The sequence below is a fragment of the Mastigoproctus giganteus genome, chromosome 12, assembly GCF_048544385.1.
Source record: "Mastigoproctus giganteus isolate SK-2022 chromosome 12, ASM4854438v1, whole genome shotgun sequence".
Lineage (NCBI taxonomy): Eukaryota > Metazoa > Arthropoda > Arachnida > Uropygi > Thelyphonidae > Mastigoproctus > Mastigoproctus giganteus.
In genome coordinates, this window is record NC_143586.1 from 164,512,826 (window position 1) to 164,537,012 (window position 24,187).

A 24,187-nucleotide genomic window follows, 5' to 3' on the forward strand; every position below is an offset into this window, starting at 1 on the left:
CTAAAAGATAGTAGTACTAGTTAAAATATAAATAATGGTACTGTCATTTGTTCAAATTTATTAAATTTGAACAAATGACAGTACACATAATCACAGTAAATGTTGTCATATAACTTAATATCAATTTTAAATGCATGCCTAGTACAGTATCAGAAAAATATATATCAATAAATTTTCTTAAAAATTAACTTTTGCACTGGAGAGATAAAAAAAAAAAAAGTTAACAAACTCACTGTTCCTGTTAAGGAATAATTATAATGAGGTATGTGTAATCTTTATCTAATCTTTAACATTTACATAACTTTTATCAATTATATAACATTTTGATTTCATTTACATATTGAAGAAATTCAATCATTTTCAATTATTAACTGATTTCAAAATTATTTAAATTGCTAAAATTAATCTTTACCAGATGTTTACCAATAACCATCTATTGACTATTTCAGGATCTGTTATGAATATAATTTATTTACTAAATTTATTAACAAGTAAAGGCTAAATATTAACAATTTCAAATAGTAATACAGAAAGTACCATGAAACATCTGAGAATAATCTGTAATTCTTTAAGAAATTAAAGGCAGATTACACTTTACACAGGTTGAAGTGTTCATTATTTCAGTTTCCATAGCTAAAAGAAATAAAATGCTTGCAGGAGTATCTTGTCCTTTCATCTGTTTTTTCAGCTAGCAGGATTTAAACTGAATAGATAATGCAATGGTGGTCTCTAGTGACAACACTCAAAAACAGACAGCTTTAGCTATATTACAACTTTGAAAACTAGGATTTCTTATACCACATGGCAGCTCACATCAAACAACTTTACCACTGTGTTCTCTGAATGTTGTTGTTAGAGACCATCTGCTATCTGATGAGGAACCAGTTAACCCTAAAACAAGCTATGATAGTAGTCTCATCTTTTAAACAAATTATGTGAATAGAAGGTGAAGCCATCTGGTGGAAAGTAGTGCAATACCAGGGCAACTTGGTGCAAAGGCAAGTTTGTTCTGCTGTAAGAATTAAGATCATTGCAGTTTAAATCCTGCTGGTTGCAAAAAAAAAAACAAAAAACAACTACACACCACATGAAAGGACAAGATGATCCTGTAAACATCCTACAAAGAGAGAAATGCCACCCTTTTTTTTATGGATTCTTAAAGACAAATGAGATCATTGGTACAAGTGTACAAGTGCTGCATTGCTTTCTTAATATTTATAGATTGTAAAATGTTGATTTTTTTTTTTTTTTTGTAAAATGTGCTGCATTTTAAGAGATCCTGGATTGTAGAGTGCTAGACTTTTCAGCATTGTCCCAACTTAGAGCCAGTAGCAATCAGACTTATGATTGAGTTCCTATTAACAGCCTGCTTGATCTACTCGCCACCCTGACCCGACATTCTTTAGGCAGAACCTGATGATCTTATAATGCAATTCCTTCCCCATTTTACTATTAGGAGATTTCATTAGACATAACACCCTGTGTGGGGTAGTGCTGACATTAATGGAAGAAGGAATGTAATAGAGCACAGGCTCAATGACAATAACCTCTCCCTTCCAAACGTGGAAACCAACACCTTCTTCCACATACTTAATGGTATATTTTCTGCCATTGATCTTTCTATCTGCTTGCCTTCTCTCTTGACTTGACGTACTTGTTAAGGTTGGGGAGAACCCTTACAGAAATGATCGTTTCACTGTGATAACTTCATTAATTAGTGGGAGACCCCATCTCTCTTTTTTGGTTATCACGGTGGAAGGCTGATCAAGCTGACTGAAATGCCATCCAATATGGTAGAGGCTGACATCACTGCAGTGACGCAGTAGCCTATCAGTTATGCAGTGACATACAGTACCGCACAGAAAATATTGGCAAACAGCTGCCACTGCAGTTCCAGAAACATCTACTCAGTTTCCATTATTTTCAAAACCATGGTGGACTGCAGAACACACAGCTGCAAAAAAGGCACAGAACAAGCTTGGGAGATATTGCAAAGGTATCTTCCCACAGCTAATAAATAAATAAATAAATAAATTTTCTGTGTATACTTTGGGAAGACCTCATGGTCAGAATAGTTAAGAAGATAGATATAGCACTGTATTTAGCAGTCAGTCTTTAACCCAGGTCACTCAAGGTATGTGTACTTATGCACCTTCGTGCCTAGCCACTCGGCTATGGTGGCCTTATCTCATAGCCTTTAAACATGCACACAATGTGTTCATCATCAGAGTCAAAAGGAATAGTGGATTCACTTTACACCCTCTATTACTCAGTCAGCAGGCACTAAGATTGTCAGGGACAGAACTGAAAAAATGAAGGGAAAATACATATCTGAGCCTTTAATGATCCTGGAATACAACGGATATACTACTGCAGATTCAACTGCAGTTTCCCTAAGAGTAGATGCTCTTGGAGCAACATTTCCTAACATCTCTGCAGTGTTATCTTACTCTCCAGAGTGTCTGGAAACATAAAAATTAAACAAAGGCACTAAATTTCATGTCAAAATGGTTTTTGTCTTAATAACAAGCCATTTACCATGCAAGAGTTAAAAAAAACGCTCTAACTCTTATTAAGTTAAGTGTCTTACTAAGCCTGCACGATAAACTCAACTTGGAGGGAGATTATGTCCTATGACACCAGATGTAAATTAACACTTGAAATTTATGCCTTCACTGTCTCAATGAAATACATCTATTTTTGCATTTATTTCTATTCACTGACTGCAGTCTTTATTCTTATTTATTTGAAAATAACTCATTACATCTTGTTTCCCACCACTTGAAACTGAAAAATCAAATATGCATACAGTAAAGGCAAGTGTATTACCATTTCAGATTTTAGAATATAGGTTGGCCTCAATTAATGTGATTAATTCATCCCGCGAGAACATCGTGCAAAATGGAAACATGTTAATAAAATATAATAACCAATAGGAAAAATTATAATTGGTCCATGACTTTCAGGAATGTCCATAAAGAATTTTAAAAATACCCTTTAAATAACTTTAACTGCATACCATGTAAAAGATAATAAAAATTATAGAATTAAACACTTGTTGCACAAAATATATAATGAAGAAACTAACTATTTGCTATGGAAATATTTGAACAGTTCTGGCTTTCTTTTTTTCATCATACAATTTCTGATAGCCAACAACAAGCTTATCTAGGCCCGGCAAAATAACATGCTTCTTTCGATGTTAGGTTCTCTGCAATACGAAAGATTTCAGCTAGTTCTTTTACCGTTATCTCCTTTGTGGTAACATTTTCATCTGGCTCACACTCTTTTTCTTCATCTTCTTCGTGTGCATGCTGTTCCTCTATTTGAAGGAGATCGTTGTCACTTAGCTGTTCTGAATGTGAATTCGGTGATTCTTGAACGTTAGCCATATCCAAGCCTTTGAAACCAAGGTCATTACCAATATTAGTTATGTCTTCAATAACTTTTTGAACTGTGTCTTTGAAAGCCAGTAAAAGTAAAATCGTTTGTGCAATAGGGTAAAAGATGCTTCCAAACTGCTCTTATATTGCTGGCTGTGTCCCTTCTTCCCATGCTGCATGAATGTTTTCAATGGCCACTCGTATGTTATATTTTTTCCAAAATTCTGGTACAGAAACTGCGCTGTCTCCTGTTGTAACTTCAAGTGACTGTGCAAATGTTCTACAGAGATAGTAAGCCTTGAAAGTTGCAATAGTCCCCTGGTCCTTGGGTTGCAATAATGAAGTCGTGTTTGCCGGTAAAAAAACAACTTGCACATTTTCATTTAAGTCACCATGTGCAGAAGGATGTCCAGATGCATTATCTAAAAGCAACAGAGTTTTAAAAGTAAGATTTTTTTTTTTTTTGCAATAGGCTTCAACTGTTGGACAGAAATAAGACATAAACCAGTCTTCAAATAGGGCATTGGCCATCCATGCTTTTTTATTTGAATGCAAAATCACTGGAAGAGTTTGATGGCTGTATCCTTTTAAAGTCCTAGGATTTTGTGCATGGTACACAAGCATAGGTTTCAATTTAAAATCACCTTCAGCATTACCTCCTAATAAAAGTGTTAGTCAATCTTTTGAGACTTTATACCCAGGTTGTAATACTTCATTTGCAGCCAAATAAGTTTTAGTGGCATCCATTTCCAAAATACGAACGTTTTGTCTACATTAAATATTTGCTGATCGTCGTATTCACTATCCTGAATGATTTTTTGCAATTCTGCAGGAAATTTGGCTGCGGCATCTTCATCAGCACTAGCAGCTTCCCCATGTTACTTTAACATTATGCAGTCCTGCTCAATTTTTGAAACGTTCAAACCACCCTGAACTAGCAAAAAACGTTTCAGTCTCCCCTTGATATTTTGTTTCTTTGAGTTTAGTAAAAATGTTAATAGCTTTGCTCTGAATATTGTCCTTAGATAATGGAATTCTTTTTTTGATTGCAATCTTCTATCCAAATTAATAAAAGACTTTCCATTTCAATCATTATTGGAGTTCTGTTTCTGGTATTTTGTAAAACAAAAGAAGTTGATGAAACTTTACCTTTTTCTTTATATTTGTCCTTACGGTTCAAGATATTTTGTATGGTAGCCTCACTGTATCCTAGATCTCTTATGATTTTAGCATGGTTTGCACCACTTTCATGTTTTTTAATAACTTCAAGTTTTTCAGCTAAAGTAATAACTTTTCGTTTTTTTTTTTTATTGCAATCACATTGTTTTTCACTCTTTCTTTTATCCGTAATTAACAGGGGTAGAAAATTAGAATTTTTAAATACGTCTGCACGTGACTTTATTAGATGGAGACAAACAAGTAACATGTCTACTTCTGATGGTAGATGGAACACACTGAGGCGGGCAAACACTTGTTTATTGGCCATCAGACACTTAGCTCGCGATTCGAATCTTTTTCAACTATCACAAAAAAAAAAAAGATCACTTAAATGGAAATTTGCATCGCTTAAAGTAAAAAGTGGTATCATTTTTTCAAATCATGGTAACTAAAAAATCAAACTCGAGTTATGCGAGGCCTGGCTGTACATGGAAAATCTTGAGTATATATGAGGGGGTACAAAAAGTTTGTATCCTTACCTAGAAATAATAGTCCTAGAAAGGTGAAACTTCACAGGAACTTTAATCCTTTTCTATGTACTCTCCGTGTATAGTAAAACATTTCTCCCATCTATGGATCAGTTGTTTAATGTCCTGATCATAGAAATCTACACTTTTTGTCTGAAACCACGATTTCACTTCATTGATAACTTCCTTAGACAAATCAAAGCACACAATGGGTTCTTCATTTCTCAAAACAAGAAGTCCGATGGTGCTAGGGCAGGATAATAAGGTGGGTGCTGCAGTAGCACAAATCCAACAGTTGGCAAGAACATTGCTTCTGCAAAGGCATCAGCAACCTTGGAACCCATCATGTGAGACCTTAGACATATGCAGATGGTCGTGTAAAATGCTGTGCGCAGTCCTATAACTAATTCCCACTGCATTTGAGATGAAATGAATTGTCACATGGCTGTCGCTCAGCACCAGCCGCTCAATCTTTGCAACCATCTCACTGTCTGTGGATGTTGATGGCCTTGCTTCTCTTGGTTCATCAAAGACACTTGTACGACCGCACTGGAACTCCCATTTTCACTTTTTTACAGTGTGAAAAACCTGTATATGGGCAATTCTGCCCACACACAGTTTTCATTTCTTCTTCAATTTCCTGAGCTTTCTTGCCCTGCAAATGTGGGAACTTGATCACTTCTCGATACTCCACTTTGTCAACCATAGTGCTCTTCCTAAGATTCTGGGTTCCACTTCTGGTGTACCCACAGGAATGAAATTTCACATGTTAGTTATTGAATATGTAGACAACTTATATTAAAAACGGCATCTTCCAACTGATGTTTTATCTAGGCCAGGGTACGAACTTTTTTATACCCCCTCATATCTTATGAATTTTGTGTGTGTTGTTTTGGAATGTTATCAAAAGACACTGTTTATTAGCTTTGCACGTACACAATTGAAATGATTGAAATAAAATGACTACACACATGGCATATTTCTATTTTGCAATATAGACTTTCTATTTTGCACACAGCCAATTTTTTTAAAGAAAATGACCAGAAATTTGCAAAGTTAAAAAAAAAAAAAAAAAGTCCAAATAGCAGTTTTATTATTTTTTTTGTGAAAAGAAAAAATATGGAAAAAAACAGTTTGCCAAAAAGACTGAGAAATTCTTTGTCATCAACTATATTACTGCAGTGAGCTGGAGAAGGGTCAAATCGAGTAAAAAAGATGGAGTCTATCATAAATCTGCAGAGGTGGCAGCTACGATGATATATTGTCTCTGTACTCATCCCTCATTTGATAACTGTGAGTGACAAGGAAGACAGCTTTTGATAATTTATTGATTATCAAATAGGTGGCGTTTTGACTCTTATTTCTAGACTATCAGTAACATGAGTTAGAGCAGCTGCTTCCCATACATTTATTTTCCTTGAAAATAAATCTATGGGATATTAATTTTAGATTCATGTCCCCTTATGCATGTTGTCCAAGGAAGAGCAAGGATGTCATCTGCATTTAGTTTACCCAACTCATTTAAAGCCTTAAGCAATTGTTTGAATTTGTTTAGTTTATTTTAATTCTCCATTTCTTTATATTGCATAATACATTTAGCAACACTTACTTCATTCCAATGATGCCGCAACCACTACCAGATATCTTCAAACCACTGTTTATCCAGTTATTTTATATGCTGCTGAAATTTGGGCATCTGCGTCACCCTCACTTCAAAAATCGGTGTTCTCGTGTAAATACTGGACCCTGAAATGGTCCACAAATAAGCATCGCTGACCCCCTCAATTGAGGAAAAATTGACATGGCTGAGCAGCTAAATGTATCCAGGCTCCCAAGGTTAATTGACAGCAGGCGTTTAATGACTACATTAAAAATGTACATAGGAGTCATAAACGCCCTAAACATCTGGGATTTCTGTCGGTGGCACAATCCTCTGCCATCCCTGAGGTCAGAGCCCGCACTAATCCTCAAATACAACCAGTTGAAACTGTGTAGTCGGTTCCTACCTGCCCAGGTATGCCCCAAAATTCAGGCACTGCTCCGTCTTGGAGTCAACCTACAGAAAATGGCTACTGACTACAAATACCGTCACATGCTTCTTGAGTGGATTGCATCTGTGGAACTGGGATAAATCCCTCCAAACTGGGTTACAACGTTCAGTTCCTCTTTATATTTAACTATTATTATAATTTCATTTTTACATGTTTAATTTTGTGTAACTCAATTTCCCATGTAACTAATTTTTGCCAATTTAATCACATATATATAATGAAAAACTCCTGGCCATGTCGCCGTGATGAGAAATATTGTCTCTAGTACATGTACCTTACTTAGCAGCAATAAAGAAGTTTTATTAATAAATATTTCATAATTAAATAAAACAGACAGATTATCAAAATTGCACAATATTTACCTGAGGAATATATTTAATGAGAGTGACGCCAAGCTTTACATATGAAAAGAAATATAAAAAGGTAAGCCAAGGTGTTAAAACAATCACATTTACAGCAATGAGAATTAAAAATATTCCTGCTGCCGACCATGTGAGACTCAATACAATTATAACTGGATGAGATACTGCTTGATTTCCACGCTGAAAAAAAAAAAAATAATAATAAAATTTTAAAAATAAATAAATAAAAGACAAGAATTACTTACACTTATTTAAATGAAAATGTAAATTATTATAATACTCAACAACAATACTAATATAAATCAAGATGAGCAACTAAATTGTAAACTTTAATTGAGTTCGTGCAAAATAATTTGTTGAAATGAAATGCTCATTTAATCAAACACAGCACAATCTGCTCAATAAAAATCTATATTAACAACAGTGATCTCAACTTTGCCCTTTCTAAACTAAAAAATGGTTACTTCACTGAACTAAACAGCAAAGCAAAAGGCTCAGACTAATAGGAGTGTGGCTCAGGGGAGAACTGAGGGAGGGGGAGCGGTTGTCCTCTGAATCAGAGCCTTTTGAAATGCACTGCTTCTTTGATGTTTGGGAAGCAATCAGGAACAGGACATGATATTGCTAAGGTGAATGTCTTTGTGTGTGCACGATGTAAGGAGTGTGAGGAAATAAGGCGCCAACTCAGCGTTTTTATGGGCCTATATGAGAGCTTGAAGGACAAGGTAGATGCCCTTGAAGGATTTAAATTGAATGACCCATCAAACTCTCAGCTGCCCACATCAATGCTGGCACTTGAATATCACACAACACAGCGGCAACCTGCAAGGCAGAATGTGCTGGTCCCAAAGGAACTAGTTGTTGTCGGTGACTCTAATGTCAGGGAAATGGGGAACATACTGTGCAAAAAGAATAGGTGGAACAGGACCAGGGTATGTCTGCAGGGGCAAAGGTTGATGACTTTGTAGAGCAGATATCATCTTTTAAGAGTACCAAAGGGGATATTATCGTACATGTTGGCACAAATGATATTAAGAGTAGGAGACTGACAGAATTACTTAATAAGTACAAGTCAATGTTGAAAAAAAGCCACGAGTTAGGGGTGAAATTGAAAGGGTCTGCAATTCTGCCTAGATATGATAGGAGGGAGTATATGATGAGGCTTTGTTGATCAATTCGGCCCTGGAGAGATTGTGCAAGGCTCAAGGGGTAGAATTTTTCTAAGCCTGGTCTGTACTTGTTAACAGGAGAGACTGCTTCTACAGGGATGGGATACACTTAAATAGAAAGGTTGCAAGAATATTTGCTGATGCTATTGAGGCAGAGTTATGTGGGTCAGAAAACTGCTAGCTTGGGGGAATACATGGACTAATAGATTAACAGTAGCCGTTGGCAGAGGTAAAAGTGATTCTTGCACTGCTTCTATTGAAATGAGCAGCAGCCTGGAAAACAAGGTGGAGGGGATACCAGAGACTGCTGGGCGTAGTTTCGGAATAAGTAAATACATGGGCTGTGTTAGGGTAGCTAAGAATAGAAACAGGTGCATGTATACTTGTGTGTACACCAATGCTAGCAGTTTGGTATATAAATTGGATGAATTTGAGGTGTTGGTCAAAACTTCAAAGGCAGATATTGTTGGGATAACAGAGATATGGTGTCACATAGATATAAAGAATGGAGAACTGCAATTTGGGAGTAAAATGTTACAGGAAGGGAGGAGGGGTTATGCTATTGGTTAAGAAACACATAAAATCCAAAGAAGTACAGCAAGTCAACATGGCTGAACAGTGCAATGTCGAGGTAGTTTGGTGTGACATAAGCACTAGGAAAGCAAAATGGAGACTAGGATGTGTTATAGGCCTAATAATTCTGATGAGTATAATAAACAACTGTACAGAGAAATAGAGTGTCTTATAATGGGGGATTTTAATTTCCCAGATAGTGACTGGAATTTGTGGGTTGGTCACTGACACACTAGCAAGGTTTTTGTGGATTTATTGGATGACTGTTGACTACAGCAGTGTTCAGGAGGCAACTAGAGAGAGTAATACTCTTGATCTGATTATCAGTAGTGATTCTTCATGCATTAAGAATCTGCAGATAAAGGAACCACTAGGTGGCAGTGATCACAGTGTGCTGAAGTGGGATTTACTCAAAGAGGCAACTACCATCAGGGGTAAAGGGAAGGGTTTTTGTTTCGTATAGGTGATTAGGTTGGCCTGAGACAGTATTTAAATTCTATACGGTGGGACCAACTGATCATGTTGCCAACAGCAAATTCAAAATGGGAAGCATTCCATTTTGAATTTGCTGTTGGCAAGTTCCTAAATATTGTTCCAGATTTAGGCCTAAAGAGATGTCAGATAAACTAATTAGACATGTGGCAGAGAAGAAAAATGCATGGGATACATAAAATTAACAGGTGACACAGAAGCCTATGATAGATATAAGCTGATCTGTAACCAAGTTACAAAGGAGGTTAGGCAGGCAAAGGTAGATTTCAAGAAATATTTGGCAAAGGATGCAAAGAAAAACAGAAAAAGAGTTCTTTATTTATGTAAACTCTAGAACGAAGGGGATGAATCAGATTGTTCCACTTGATATCGGTGGTTCAACTGTTGATGATCCTGCTCAGGTAGATAAACTAAATGAATATTTTGCTTTGACATTCACACATGAGGAGTTATTCAGAGAGGGGAATGCCAGAGGTGTATTAAACTCTGGCAGAAATCTAGATAATCTTGTAATAACTGAGAATAAAGTGGAGAAGAATTTGTTGAAGATAAACGTAAGAAACTGGATAGATTCCATCCACCTTGGGGTGGATGGAATCTATCCAGTTATATTAAAGGAGGCAGCAAAGGAAGTAAGCAAACCCTTGGCCATAATTATGAGAGCTTCCTTGGACTCAGGGGAGGTACCCGTGGACTGGAGATGTGCAAATATGACCTCAATCCACAAAGGATGATCAAAGGGACAGGTAATTACAGACCTATCAGTTTAACTTCTGTTTCAGGGAAATTAATGAATGCACTGGTTAAAGAAGCACTGCAGGATCATCTAGACAAGACTTTACTTATAGTTCGGACAGAGCATGGGTTTGTTAAGGGGAAGCCTTGTCTGACCAATTTGATTGGATACTATGATGTGGTCACAAAGGAACTGGATGCAAAGAATAATTTTGATATCATATATCTGGATCTTAGAAAGGCTTTTGTTACTGTTGCACATGGAAGACTGCTACACAAACTGGAACAGTGTGGCATTGGAGGCAAATTGCTGCGATGGATAAAGGGATGGTTGAGTGGGAGAAGACAGAGAGTGGTAATCAATGGACACTGCTTTTGTGGACTAATGTTATTAGTGTAGTCCCCCAAGTTCAGTGTTGGATCCGTTGTTGTTGTCTGTATTCATTAATGATATTGATGATGGTGTATTAGGCTTAATGTCCAGGTTTGCAGACAATATGAAGGTCGGCAGGATTGTTAATGACAGTATGCTGCTGGAACAGGATCTATAAAAGTTGAGCAGGTAGGCTGAGAGATGGAAACTGAAGTTTAACATTAAAAAATGTAAAATACTGCATATGGGAAGCAGTAACCCCAGAGTAACATATCAACTGTGATACTACACTGACAGTGGCAGAGAGTGAAGAGGACCTGGGGGTAATTGTGCAGGCAGATACCACCAAATACGGAGGATGCGGAAAGGTTAGAGAATGACCACCACATCCCCCCCCCAGAGCAACGTGGCCTTAGTTGCTAATGCTCCTAAAAAACCAAATAACAAGCAAACAGCAGGCAGATATTAAATTTTCTGAGCTGTGCAGACAGTCTGCAAGAGTAGCTCACGGTATCTTGTCAATGAATAGAGGAATTTTTCTAGCAGGGATAAGGAGGTGATTATCCCCTTGTATGAGGCAATGGTCAGGCCACACCCTCAGTATTGTATACAGGTCCAGAGGCCTCATTTTAAGAAGGATGCAGAGCCGTTGGAACGAGTACAGAGAAGGGCAACAAGATTAGTGAATGGAACAAAATGTTGCTCTTACGAAGAAAGGCTGAAGTTTTGCAAATTGCAGTGTCTGGAGACTAGGCACCTGCGAGGTGATCTTATTGAGGTATATAAAGCCTTGATTTTTTTGAGCATGCTCAATGCTGATAGGATTCTTTCTTCTGCTCAAAATAATTCTGAGAGGGCATAAATTGAAATTGAGAAAAGACAGTTGTAGGATAGATGTGCAGAAGTTTGTCTTTAGCCAGAAGGTGGTTGATTGCTGGAACAAACTTCCATCTGTCACAGAAGTTGACAGCTTAAATAGATTCAAGGCAGAACTAAACAAACATTTGGAGCGAGTGAATGGGTGAAAAGAGGTGTGTGCTTTTTTTTTTTTTTTTTTTTTTTGGCTGATGCTATATAAGCTTGCTTTCTTGCATCATGTGCCTTTGCTAATGCTAATTCTACAGAATTTTTTAGAAAATATATTACTGGTAGTTCCCAACTTTACTAGTTAATTCGTTCCTAGCACATGCTAGTAAAGCGGGAATTTATTTCCCACGGACATAATGTTAAAAATAAGGGTTACGTTCTCAACAATGAAATTAGTTTATGTTTAAACAATGATCGATTTATCCAAGTAATGAAAATATAGCCTGTAAAATCAAGCAAATTATAATAAAAAAATTATTTATGACTTACAAATGTTAAAGAATATTTGTTCATCATCATCAACTAATTACACACTCGTTTGTTTGTTGCACAAGGAGTCATCTTCTTCAGAAATGCTTCAAGAGACGTTTGTTTCCAAGATAATTTTCTCTTTACTTTTCTTTATAAATTTCAATGGCATGCATAAGCCTTTTTTAACGGAACGCACATATTGCAACTAACAAGATTTGGGCGGAGTAACAAATTTATGAAGCTTAAAAAAAAAAAAAAAAAAGGAATGAAGAGAAGATTTTGAAAATTTATTTATGTTTTTTTATACGATTGAAGATTTCCGTGAAGGGGAACATAATTCACCATAATAACGTAAAAAAAACCCATAATTCCAGCTATTGGTATTTTCGCAAATGCAAAACATGGAGTTTACTACCCATTTATAACTGCTTACAGTAACAGGAAAGCCCAATAAACTGGAAAGCGCAAATTGTTTTTATTGTTTTATGGTCGTGACCTCCAGAAAATGTGCTTTAGAAAAATATCACAAAGCCGTTCAAAATTGGTTCTTATAACAGAACATAAGATAACAATGAAAGTGGTAGTGCATTTAATTATTTGAACTGGTAACTAATACAATTTACACTATAAAAACAAGTTTTTAGAGAGTTATATATCAAAAATTTCAATTCCTGAGGTCGTAGAACGAATTACCAAAAAACAATGTGTTATTGGGTTTACATTACAATATTTTCATGATACGATGATGTCTCTGGAACAGATTAACATCATCATAAAGCGCGGTACACTTTACGGGTACACTGTATGCACATGGTTTGAAATGCAGTATTTATGAATGTTTAACAATCATTTTTTGCAATTAAATGTTCATGTTTTCAATTTTGTTGATAGTTGATACTTGAGAGAAAAAAAACTTGTACAATGAAGGCTGTGGGATGAAAACTTTTTATATAGTTTAATTCATACATCAAATGACAATGATGGGATGTTGATGTTTCAAATGGAAGGGTGCGTCATTCTTAGACAATGTTCATTATGACAATGTTATAATAAGATTATAATCAAATGATATCAGCAGTGCCGCTGTGAGACATTTTTGTGCCCTAGACAAATCAAACATTTGGCACCCTTTTTAAATTAAAATTAAAAATCGGCATGACAGTGAAGTGCCCCCATCCAAATGGTACCCTAGGCATTTGCCTGGATGCCTACCATACCATGAAGATATGGTAGGCATCCAGGATACTTGATATCGATGGTTCAACTGTTGATGATCCTGCTCAGGTAGCTAACAAACTAAATGAATATTTTGCATCGACATTTACATATGAGGAGTTATTCAGCAAGGGGAATGCCAGAGGTGTATTCAACTCTGGCAGTATGCTAGATAATCTTGTAATAACTGAGAGTAAAGTGGAGGAGAAATTGTTGAAGATAAACACAAGAAAGGCACCTGGGGTGGATGGCAGCTATCCAGTTATATTAAAGGAGGCAGCAAAGGAAGTAAGCAAACCCTTAGCCATAATTATGAGAGCTTCCTTGGATTCAGGGGAGGTACCCATAGACTGGAGATGTGCATATGTGACCCCAATTCACAAAGGAGGATCAAAGGCTGACAAGTAATTATAGACCTGTGAATTTAACTTCTGTTCCAGGAAAATTAATGGAGGCACTGATTAAAGAAGCACTGCAGGATCATCTAGACAAGACTTCAGTTATAGCTCGGAAACAGCATGGTTTTGTTAAGGGAAAGCCTTGCCTGACCAATTTGATTGGATACTATGATGCAGTCACAAAAGAACTGGATGCAGGGAATAACTCTAATATTATATATTTGGATCTTAGAAAGGCTTTTGACTGTTGCACATGGAAGACTGCTGCACAAATTGGAGCAGTGTGGCACTGGAGGCAAATTGCTGCTAGGGATAAAGGGATGGTTGAGGGAGAGAAGACAGAATGGAAATCAATGGACACTGCTCATTGTGGACTAATGTTATTAGTGGATTCCCTCAGGGTTCAAGTGTTGGGTCCATTACTGTTTTCTGTATTTATAAATGATATTGATGATGGTATATCAAGCTTAATATCCAAGTTTGCAGATGATACAAATGTTGCCAGGGTTGTTAAGGACACTACTGATGCTATGCTGCTGCAACAGAATCTGGAAAGGTTGAGCAGATGGGCTGAGAGGTGGTAAATGAAGTTTAACATTGACAAATGTAAAGTACTACATATGGAAAATAGCAACCCCAGAGCAACATATCAACTCTGTGCTACTACACTGACAGTGGTAGAGAATGAAAAGGACCTGGGGGTAATTGTGCAGGCAGATATGAAGTTCTCTGAGCAGTGCAGACGAGCTGCAAGAGTAGCTCATGGTGTCTTGTCAATTATATACAGGAATTTTTCTAGCAAGGATACGGATGTGATTATTCCTTGTGTAAGGCATTGGTCAGGCCACACCTTGAGTACTGTATACAGGTCTGGAGGCCTCATTTCAAGAAGGATGTAGAGCTGCAGGAACGAGTACAGAGAAGGGCAACAAGATTAGTGAATGGAATAAAGGGTTGCTCTTACAAAGAAAGGCTTAAGTTTTGCAAATTACAGTGTTTGGAGACTAGGCACTGGTGAGGTGATCTGATAGAAGTGTATAAAGCCTTGAATGGTTTTAGCATGCTCAATGGCGATGGGATTCTTCCTCTTGCTCAGAATAATCACCTGAGAGGGCATAAATTCAGATTGAGGAAAGACAGATGTAGGATAGATGTGCGGAAATTTGCCTTTAGCCAGGGGGTAGTTGGTTGGTGGAACAGACTTCCATCCCTTGTTGTGGAAGTTGATAGCCAAAATAAATTTAAGGGTCAGCTGGACAGGAATTTCGAACAAACAGAGGGGTGAAATGGAAGTGTTTTTTTTTTTTTTTTTTTTTTTTTTTGGCTGATGCTGCATAAGCTTGCTTTCTTGCATGATATGCCTCTACTACTGCTAATGATGGCATGACTATTATAATATTATATATTAATTGGGCTAAGGTAAAGAAAGCCCACACGAGAAGTATGCAAAAGTTCGATGAAATTTACCAGTAAAAGTACTTTACCATAACAGCATTTGTATTGTTGCTCGCTTGGTAAACAAAGGTGGGTGTTATCGGTCTGGAGTAGAAGTTGAATCCCACGAGAGCTTGAAACTCTCTCGAAGTAGAGGTGGGTAACCTGACCCTTTTTCTTTAGAATCACTAATTGAATTAAACTGAATCACGAACAGAGTCATATTGGAGGTTCTGGTGTCATAAAAAAAATGTTTGTAACGTAGTTTCACTGGTAAACTTGTTCGAAGTTTGCCGTGCTTCTTGTGTGGGCTTCCTTTACCTTGCCTTTTTTTTTTCTTAATAAACAATTTATCCACTAGTCTACCATTGATTCTAAAGAAAAAGGTCAGGTTACCCTCTCCACTTTGGGAGGGTTTCAATCTGCCATGGGATTCAATTTCTACTCCTGACCAATAACACCCACTGTATGTTTACTGAGCGAGCAACAATACAAATGCCGTTACGGCAAAGTACTTTTACCGGTAAATTTATCGAAATTTTGCATTCTTCTCATGTGGACTTTCTTTACCTTCACTATTAATTGTTATGTTACTATAAAAATTAATAAACTGAACTGTTATTATAATGTTATTGGGTATCATTAAGTTGCAATTTCTATTTCTGGGAGGAAACGAGTCAAGTGTCAGGTTTTGTAGTTTTGCAATGTATAAGAAAAAAAAAAAAAAACTGCCTGAAAGAAGTCAAAAAGGAAGAAGGATTAAACTTTTAGAAAAAGCAATAGTTATTACCATGTTCTATATACAAAAAATAAATGCAGTGGGATGTTTCAAATACGTAGATAACTAGTCATAAATATAAAGTTCATTTTAATTCTATATTAAAAGCACAGCTTTGAATAGCAAGGTAACAGAAACTTTACATACCTCATAAATAAAGCACTGTAATATTGTAGCAAAAGTTGCAAAAGCTGCATGTAGTGAAAACACAACGTCATTCACTTCAACTGGAATGAGGCCAGTAGGAAATTTACTGTGATATTCTTCCTAAAACAATTAAATGTCAATTTATTAGTTTTTTTCATTACCTCAAAGCACACATGATGGAATAAATTTACCATTGTTAATTGTATCATGGGTACAATTTAAAAAATAAATAATGAAGATTATATATATATATATATATATATATATAAAGTAAAAACTAAAATAAAATATATGCCAGTAGTATGGCATACATTTTTATCATCAGTTTTCTTCATTTTTTATTTGAATTTGTTAAACTTGGATTATATACATACAGGGTGTCTCAAAAATATTGGTACAAACATTTAGGGGAGATAGGTAACATCTAAAGAAATGTGAATCGCATAGGAACCAATAACAAGAAACGTCACAGGAAAGTACTAGCAGAGGCACAAAGAAGCAGAAATGACACAAGACAGTAATTAGTGGCAAACATTTATTTGACATAATATTAACAATGGAGTACAAGATGGATGCATTTCATGATGTTACAACAGATACTCGAAGGTTCCACCATGAGACGCGATGCATGCGTGACACTGACGCAACATGGATTGGTGGACACGCTCGAACACACCTGGAGTTTCTTTGACAGTAGCAGCGCAGACGAGTCTTGCCACGAGATCCATTTCCGTCTCCACAGGCGATTCATATATGATAGATTTGAGGGCCTCCCCACAGAAAGAAATCAAGGCTCGATAAATCAGGTGAGCTTGGGGGCCAGGCAATGGATACACCATGGGCAATCCATCGACGCCCAAAACGCCTGTTCAAATGGTCAAGAACACACCTTCCATAATGGGCAGGCGCCCCATTATGTTGAAACCAAATGTTGCATCTTACATTTGCTGGAACATCGTCAAGTAACCCTGGTAGAACTTGTTCAAGAAAGATCCGATATTTAGCAGAGTTCATGCGGGATGGTAACAGGTATGGGCCGACTAAGCAGTCAACCACCATACCTGCCTACACATTTATTGCGAAGAGATGTTGTGCCGCATGGGGGCGCATACCGTGTGGGTTGTCGTGAGTCCACACATGAGCATTGTGCTGATTGAATAAGCCTTCCCGAGTGAAATAAGCCTCATCTGTGAACAAAACATAGGCTGGAAAATTCAAGTCTTGAACACTTTCTTGGAGAAACCACCCGAGATCCCTGCACGTGTGGCAAAAGCCACACGTGCAGGATGATCTTGGGGGAGCAGTAACTGAACCTTTTGGAGATGAAAGGGGTGTAAGGAATTGTTGTGCCAGACACGCTGTACACTGCAACGCTTTCTACGTGTACTGGTAGTAGGATTATTCTGGACGGCATTCAACACATTTTCTTCCATGTTGGGAGTTCGCGTTGAACGTGGTCTGCCCACACCACTCCTGTTACCTCTAAATGACCCATAATCGCACAAATTTTGATGAACACGCGCAAACAAACAGTGGTCCGGTACATGTCTGTCTGGGAAGCGTTTTCCATAAATTCGTGGAGCGGCTCGTCCATTGCCCTCTGCTAATCCATACACTAGGTGCATGTCTGCCAGCTCACAGTTCGTATATCGATGCATGCTCTTCGTGCAGCGACTACTGCTTGAATGAGTAAACCAGAAATTTTCCCTCTCACGAACTGATGAACAGTGCCGTCTACCAACTTATGGTGACATTTCCGGTTATGGGTTCCTATGCGATTCACATTCCTGTAGATGTTACCGACCTCCCCTAAACATTTTTACCAATATTTTTGAGACACCCTGTATATATATAATCCAATTAATCTTTAGATTATATATACTAAGTTTGATCTTAGTATCATTCCGTCGTTGCATGGATTTGTTTAGCGTTCGAAATGCAGTGATTCCCTGACTATTATTGGCCTCGTGGTCCTCTGTCGAGAGGGGGCATAATGGTCAGTCTATTTTATTTCATTTCATTTCATTTTGTTAATTATTTTTAATTTATTTGGTCATGGAATGTTGTTAGTCTACGATTCCACCTTAGTGAGATTTCACATAATTCAAAAACAGGTGCCTACGAGAGGGCGCCGCTAAATTTCTAAATTATTCTAGGAACATAGCTTCAACGCTACCCTCTCATTCTTTTGTCCCCCCCATATTTTTCTGTTATTTTTTATTTGGTTCAGTTCATTTTCACTCTACTGGTTTGCCATGCTACTGGCAAATCCTATTTAGTTTATATATATATATATATATATATATATGTTTTAAAGGAAGCAACAGTGTTTAAACGAAACAACAATATATATATGTTTTAAAGGAAGCAACAGTGTTTAAACAAAACAACAATATATATATGTTTTAAAGGAAGCAACAGTGTAAGATATTATTAATAATAAAAATAATAATAATGGTTTATGGACCTGGGACACTGCTATTGCAGTGTCCCAGGTCCATAAACCATTATTATTAAAAAAGGCCCAACGACCACAATTGCTACATAAGTTAGTAGTCGTTAAAGGCAATGTGCTAACGTTATGGTACTAGTAATGCTAAGTATGAAGAAATTGCTATCACAGTGAACAATCTTAGCATTTTTCTTTGTTCACCGTGATAGCGATTTCGGTTCCGTTTGCCCTTTGTTCTTCATACTTAGCGTTACTAGTACTGTAACATTTGCACATTGCCTTTAACAACTACTAACTTATATATATATAATCCAATTAATCCAAAAATTAAGGCGCCTCCGTAGCCAGGTGGGAAGGAGCAGCAGTGCGTAGCACACGCTTCTTGATTAGACCGGGGTTCGAGCCCGTCACCACCAAATACGGAGGATGCGGAAAGGTCAGAGAATGACCACCGCATATCCCGGAGCAATATGGTCTTAGTTGCTAATGCTCCTAAAAACCAAAACAACAAACCAAAAATTAAATAGAGAGATAAAAAGTAATAAAAATTTTTCACTCTACTGGTTTGCCATGCTACTTGCAAATAACCTATTTTAGCTTATATATATATTTACACACACACACACACACACACACACTTATATATTTTTATTTTTCTAAAATTTATTGATGTAATGGTATAATCTATGGTATAATCAATAAATACTGTAGTATATGTGTTATAGACTGATGTAATGTTCAATCAATATTTTAATGGCAATAATCTGATACTCTTTTTCTATTTCGCTAATTCTATATTTTTATCACTTATTTCACATATGTTTATATATATATTTCTGAAATTGTGTGTGTATGTGTACACACACACACACACATGCACACAAAGTTTTAATTCAATGGTCCTGCTCTAGCCTTGGCTGTCATCAATTTATTATTATTATTTTTTTTTATGGCTGATGCTGTATAAGCTTGCTTTCTTGCATCATATGCCTTTACTAATGCTAAAAAGATCTGAACTCAGTTTTGTTTTTTCTTCTAAGTTGGCTGAATATTCTTCCATACTCAGCATTAATATGAGGACTGTTATAATTCCAAGCATGATTTGAGATAATTTATTATACTTCAAACTTACTTATGCATTTGTCAATTTCTGCATGAGTGGGAATAACATGCTTGGAGTTATAAGCTTGCTTGGTCTGTTTATGATTGCTTTCAACAGAAGGCAGCAATTCAGAAGTTCTTTTTCTTGGGGAATTCATTATTTTGTCTTCTTTTGAATCAAACTGGATTTCGACATGAGTCAGTGACACTCACTAGTGACTGCTTGCTGTACCATGCAATTTGGTAATTCTGAAATTATGGCTTTTCTAACTTCTTTAAACAGACTTGTCAAGAGTTGTCACCATTACAGCTGGTTTAATTACATATTTAACCAAAGGCAGCCAATATGTTTAAACACACATGATTAAAATATTTTGAGTCGTGTATTTATGTATATACATGTCATTGCTGTTTAAATTTATCTTTCCTTTTAGCACTTATCTCTAGATAGTAGTAAATATCTACAAAGTTTTCAACCGCTTCCACAGAAAAGCATACAGTTCCTTTTTCAGCATACAAATTAATAAAATAACAAGACAGCCTATTACCACCAGGTCCACTTTTTAAACCCTTTTTACTCCAGTTTTTAAGCCTACCATAACAGGACAATATCGACATTAAGTTTAATTTTATGGCGCATCAGCATCTGAGGCTATAATGCACTAAGTCAACAAAAACGTTAAGTACCAAACAGTTCTTTTAAAGCTATCCCACATGCTCTTAAGTTGTTCAGAATATGCTCATGTTGTGCCCTGTATAATAGACTTCCAGTACTAAGAGCAACCTATCTTTAATTTGACAATTGTTTTTTATTTATTTATTAGGAAAGGCCACTATAATGGGAAAGAGCTTGAATCGCTTTAATTATTGCCATCCGTAACAATCAAAAATAGTCCATTTTTCAGGGCCATCCCTACCTCTTCTTTCCTTATCTTTGCAATTTCACTACAAATGCCTGTTGTTCTTCCACATCTTTTTTTTGCTCATTTGCTATTAGGAAATATATTTCTGAACAATATGTCTGCATGAGCAGCACAACTCAGACGAAGATTATGTTCTATTGCAAAGATGCAAATAAACATTCAGCATGACATCATCATCACTATGAAACCTATTTTTGCATTTCTTTCTATGCACTGCACACTGTTCTTATGCTTATTTGTTTGCAAATGTCCACATTATGTTTAATGCTGCTTGAAATTCAAAAATCATATCTACATAAGGTACACAAGGCAAACGTTACCTTTTTCAGATTTTACATTACATGGAAAATCTTGCATATACTGTTCTGAAAAAAACAATAACAAATATATGCAAGATTTCATTGAAAGACACTGTCAATTAACATCCATTTTACTGAAAGACATTGTTAATTAGTTCCAGAACAAGTATTATGAAATGACTGTCACAACAAAGAACAATGTTATTATCCCATGTTTCTATTTTGCAACATAGACTACCAGCAGCAGCCCACTTGACAGCTAATTCATTAAAGAAAATAAGCAGAAATTTGCCAAATTTCAATTTGATCATACTTTATTAATTATTTTGATGAAAAGAAAATGATGTAGAAAAACCAAGTTTATGAAAAAAGATGGAGAAACTCTGTCATCAACTACATTATGGTGGTGATATGGAGAAGGATCAAATAAAATAAAAACAATGGATTCTCCATCATAAATCCAGATAGCTGAATATAAATACTATCAGTTATGATAGTATTTATATTCAATTAAATATATTGATTATAATTACACAAAGAAATGCTTTGCTAAAATGCCAGGTTTTGGGTTCAAAAATGATTGCTTAAACAGCTGTTTATTCAATTTGAATAATTCAAATACTTAATCCACTTACACAACAAAACACTATATGATAAAATGCAAAAAAATGAAAACCACAGAACTGTAAATAAGTGTGACTAGTTTCACTCACTCACTCACTCACTCACTCTGATCTTGAACTACCCCAAGATATGCTTTCCTGCCTGTCAAATCAGACTCTCCATCCATATGACATGACTCCGATGATGTCTCCTCTCACGATTGTCTTCACCCTTCCCCTAAATCAATATTACTGTGGATGGCGGGAGGGGGGTGCACAGAGGTATGGAATTCACCTGGGGACATTAGGCCCACTGGGATGGGCACTTGCTAACCATGGAATATATTCAGGGTGGAAATGTTTTGCTGGTTCTGGCTCTCCCAGTATGGTATAGTTTAACTGTTGACCCTGAATAACTGGGGTGGGATCAAAACTTATGACCACTTACTCTATCTTTATTCAATGCTCTTCCTTAAGTTTTCTTGGGGATGCCTTCCAGTCCCATTCCTCACCTGCACTTCGCCTTACAATCCCACAGTCTTACTATAACTCCTCTTAATTTCCTCAATTTTCAAAGGCCAGCCTCCAGCATTTCTGGGTACGAGCAGGTGGCCCAATCAGAGAAACTAGTATAAGGCCTGATTCCTCACACCAAGGATGAGTAACAGGAAGTAATTTTCTAAGTGAGGGAAGCTTTTTTTAGTAGCTAAGAGTCCAGTTCGCAACATACTACCAACACAATTATGCAACACATGATACCAAACATTACTCCCATGACTGGCTTAGATGACTTTGCAGCATTGAGCCATCAGCAGATTTGGGGAACCACATTTATAAGAGATACATAACATGTACTACTTTTATGATGCAGTGTCTCTTGATGATCTGTAGAAAGCCTGTTTCCCTACTTTTGCACCACCAAACTTATCAGCTCCCTCAACATCCATTTTAACAACTTCCTTTGGTATAAATGTTGTGGCATTCACGACAAATCCTTTAAAATTTTCCTTAATTCTTTGTATATTCAATGGCATATGTATCAACATAATGAACAGAATCCAAGAAGTACCTTAATCTGCTTAAGTCCCTCCCCCAAAGTTTGAATCCCTTACTTTTTACTTAGCTAACCAGATCTACTCAATGCAAGCCTATTCCTAGGATTATACATGCCTATATGCAAATTTTAAAGAGCACACTTTTGCTTCCAAAAGTTTACTATTGTGGAAGTAAATTTTGACACAGGGTCCCTGCTCACTTAAACAGCCTTAATACAACCTATTTCAGACCACTAGCCACTTCTCACTAAAGATTCTGTACTGTCATTTACATGATGTAATGGTCCTTGGTTTTTTTTTTTTTTTTTGATTTGGTAGTTGTTGGCGCATCGGCTTCTGTGGCCATATTGCACCTCCCAAGGTTTTTGCAGTACTTTGATCCAAGCCCGAGGCGGGAATCGAACCCGCGACCTTTGGGTTGCCGGGTAGGTACTTTACCCACTCGGCTAGCCCGGTCGGCATGGTCCTTGGTGATAACCAGGTTAATTATATTAGCATTACTTATACCCTTCTGATATGCTGAAACAGTCATCCAGTAAGTTCAAAAACTAGTGCTGCTGGGTAAGCGGCAGTCCAGAAGTTGCAATTAATGAGCATAATTGCAATCAATGAAAGTTAATAATACAGTCATTTGGGCCAGCATTTTAATCAATTGTTTTGACAACAATAATCATGTTTTGAAGTGTTGTTCCAATACATTTTAGCATTTTATTTGAAATGTTGGGTGTTTTAATGGTGTTAGCATTCAAACATTTTGGTATTTTGAATCATTCAGTATTTTCATGTTGTTGGTATTATGACTTTTGACAATTTTACATAACTTTCATTATTTTTTTTCATATCTTGGAAATACCTCACAAAGATAACAGCTCATTCAAAAATATGATATCTCTAGATTTTTGGAATATATATCAGGGAATAAAATAACTAACATTTTAACTGTCCTTTAATCTTTGCACAGCTAAATGACTATAAAATCAGTTAATAGAATGAAAGTTAATCATACATTAAAACAAAATGAAAATGTAATCTTACCTGCACTTCAGGTACAAAATATACGCCAACATTGAAAATGGAATATGCAACAAATCCTGTAATATTCAGGCTAAGGAAATCAAAGTTCAGTCCAACAACACTGTTAATAAATTTAAAAAATACAATAACACAATATTATTAATTGCATAAATGCAAGATGATATAGCTTTTCAAAATTAATGAAATATAATATATATCAGAAAAAATATATATACCAAAAATTATATAATATTTAGTAACCTTTAAGGAAAAGTTCCATTTCTGGCAGAGTTACAAGTGAAGCAATAAAACAAAAGAAACATTGGGATGGACAGGAAAGAAAGGGAGGGAGAGAGAGAAATTACTTTTTAACAACTTCACTGCTGGCTTAACCTATGCCCTTTATGAACCAAAAGGTTTCTTCTTACTATGGTTGAATTAGTCAGACAGTGGCAAAGGTTTCTTGAAAAAAAATATCCATTTTTGATTCCATTAATCAGAAGAAAATGGTTCTTTAAGTCCAGTGTTTTTAATTCAAGTGGATTAAAAATCTGATGCACATATGTGTCAACATGTAACTATGTGTTAAATCTCGAGGCATGCAAGAA

General features: G+C 36.3%; 1 protein-coding gene across 2 annotated transcripts in view; it reads right to left on the reverse strand.

Annotated features, from left to right (window-relative positions):
- Positions 1–24,187, reverse strand: part of Ctns (lysosomal cystine transporter cystinosin) — a 144,726-nt gene that overhangs the window by 20,724 nt on the left and 99,815 nt on the right. For both annotated transcript variants that reach the window (XM_090386957.1, XM_090386958.1), the window contains 3 exons: positions 23,601–23,700; positions 16,134–16,253; positions 7,482–7,661 (listed from right to left, as the gene is read on the reverse strand). In XM_090386957.1, coding sequence (XP_090243083.1) covers positions 7,482–7,661; positions 16,134–16,253; positions 23,601–23,700 — 400 coding nt within the window. The remainder of the gene's footprint in view (positions 1–7,481; positions 7,662–16,133; positions 16,254–23,600; positions 23,701–24,187) is intronic.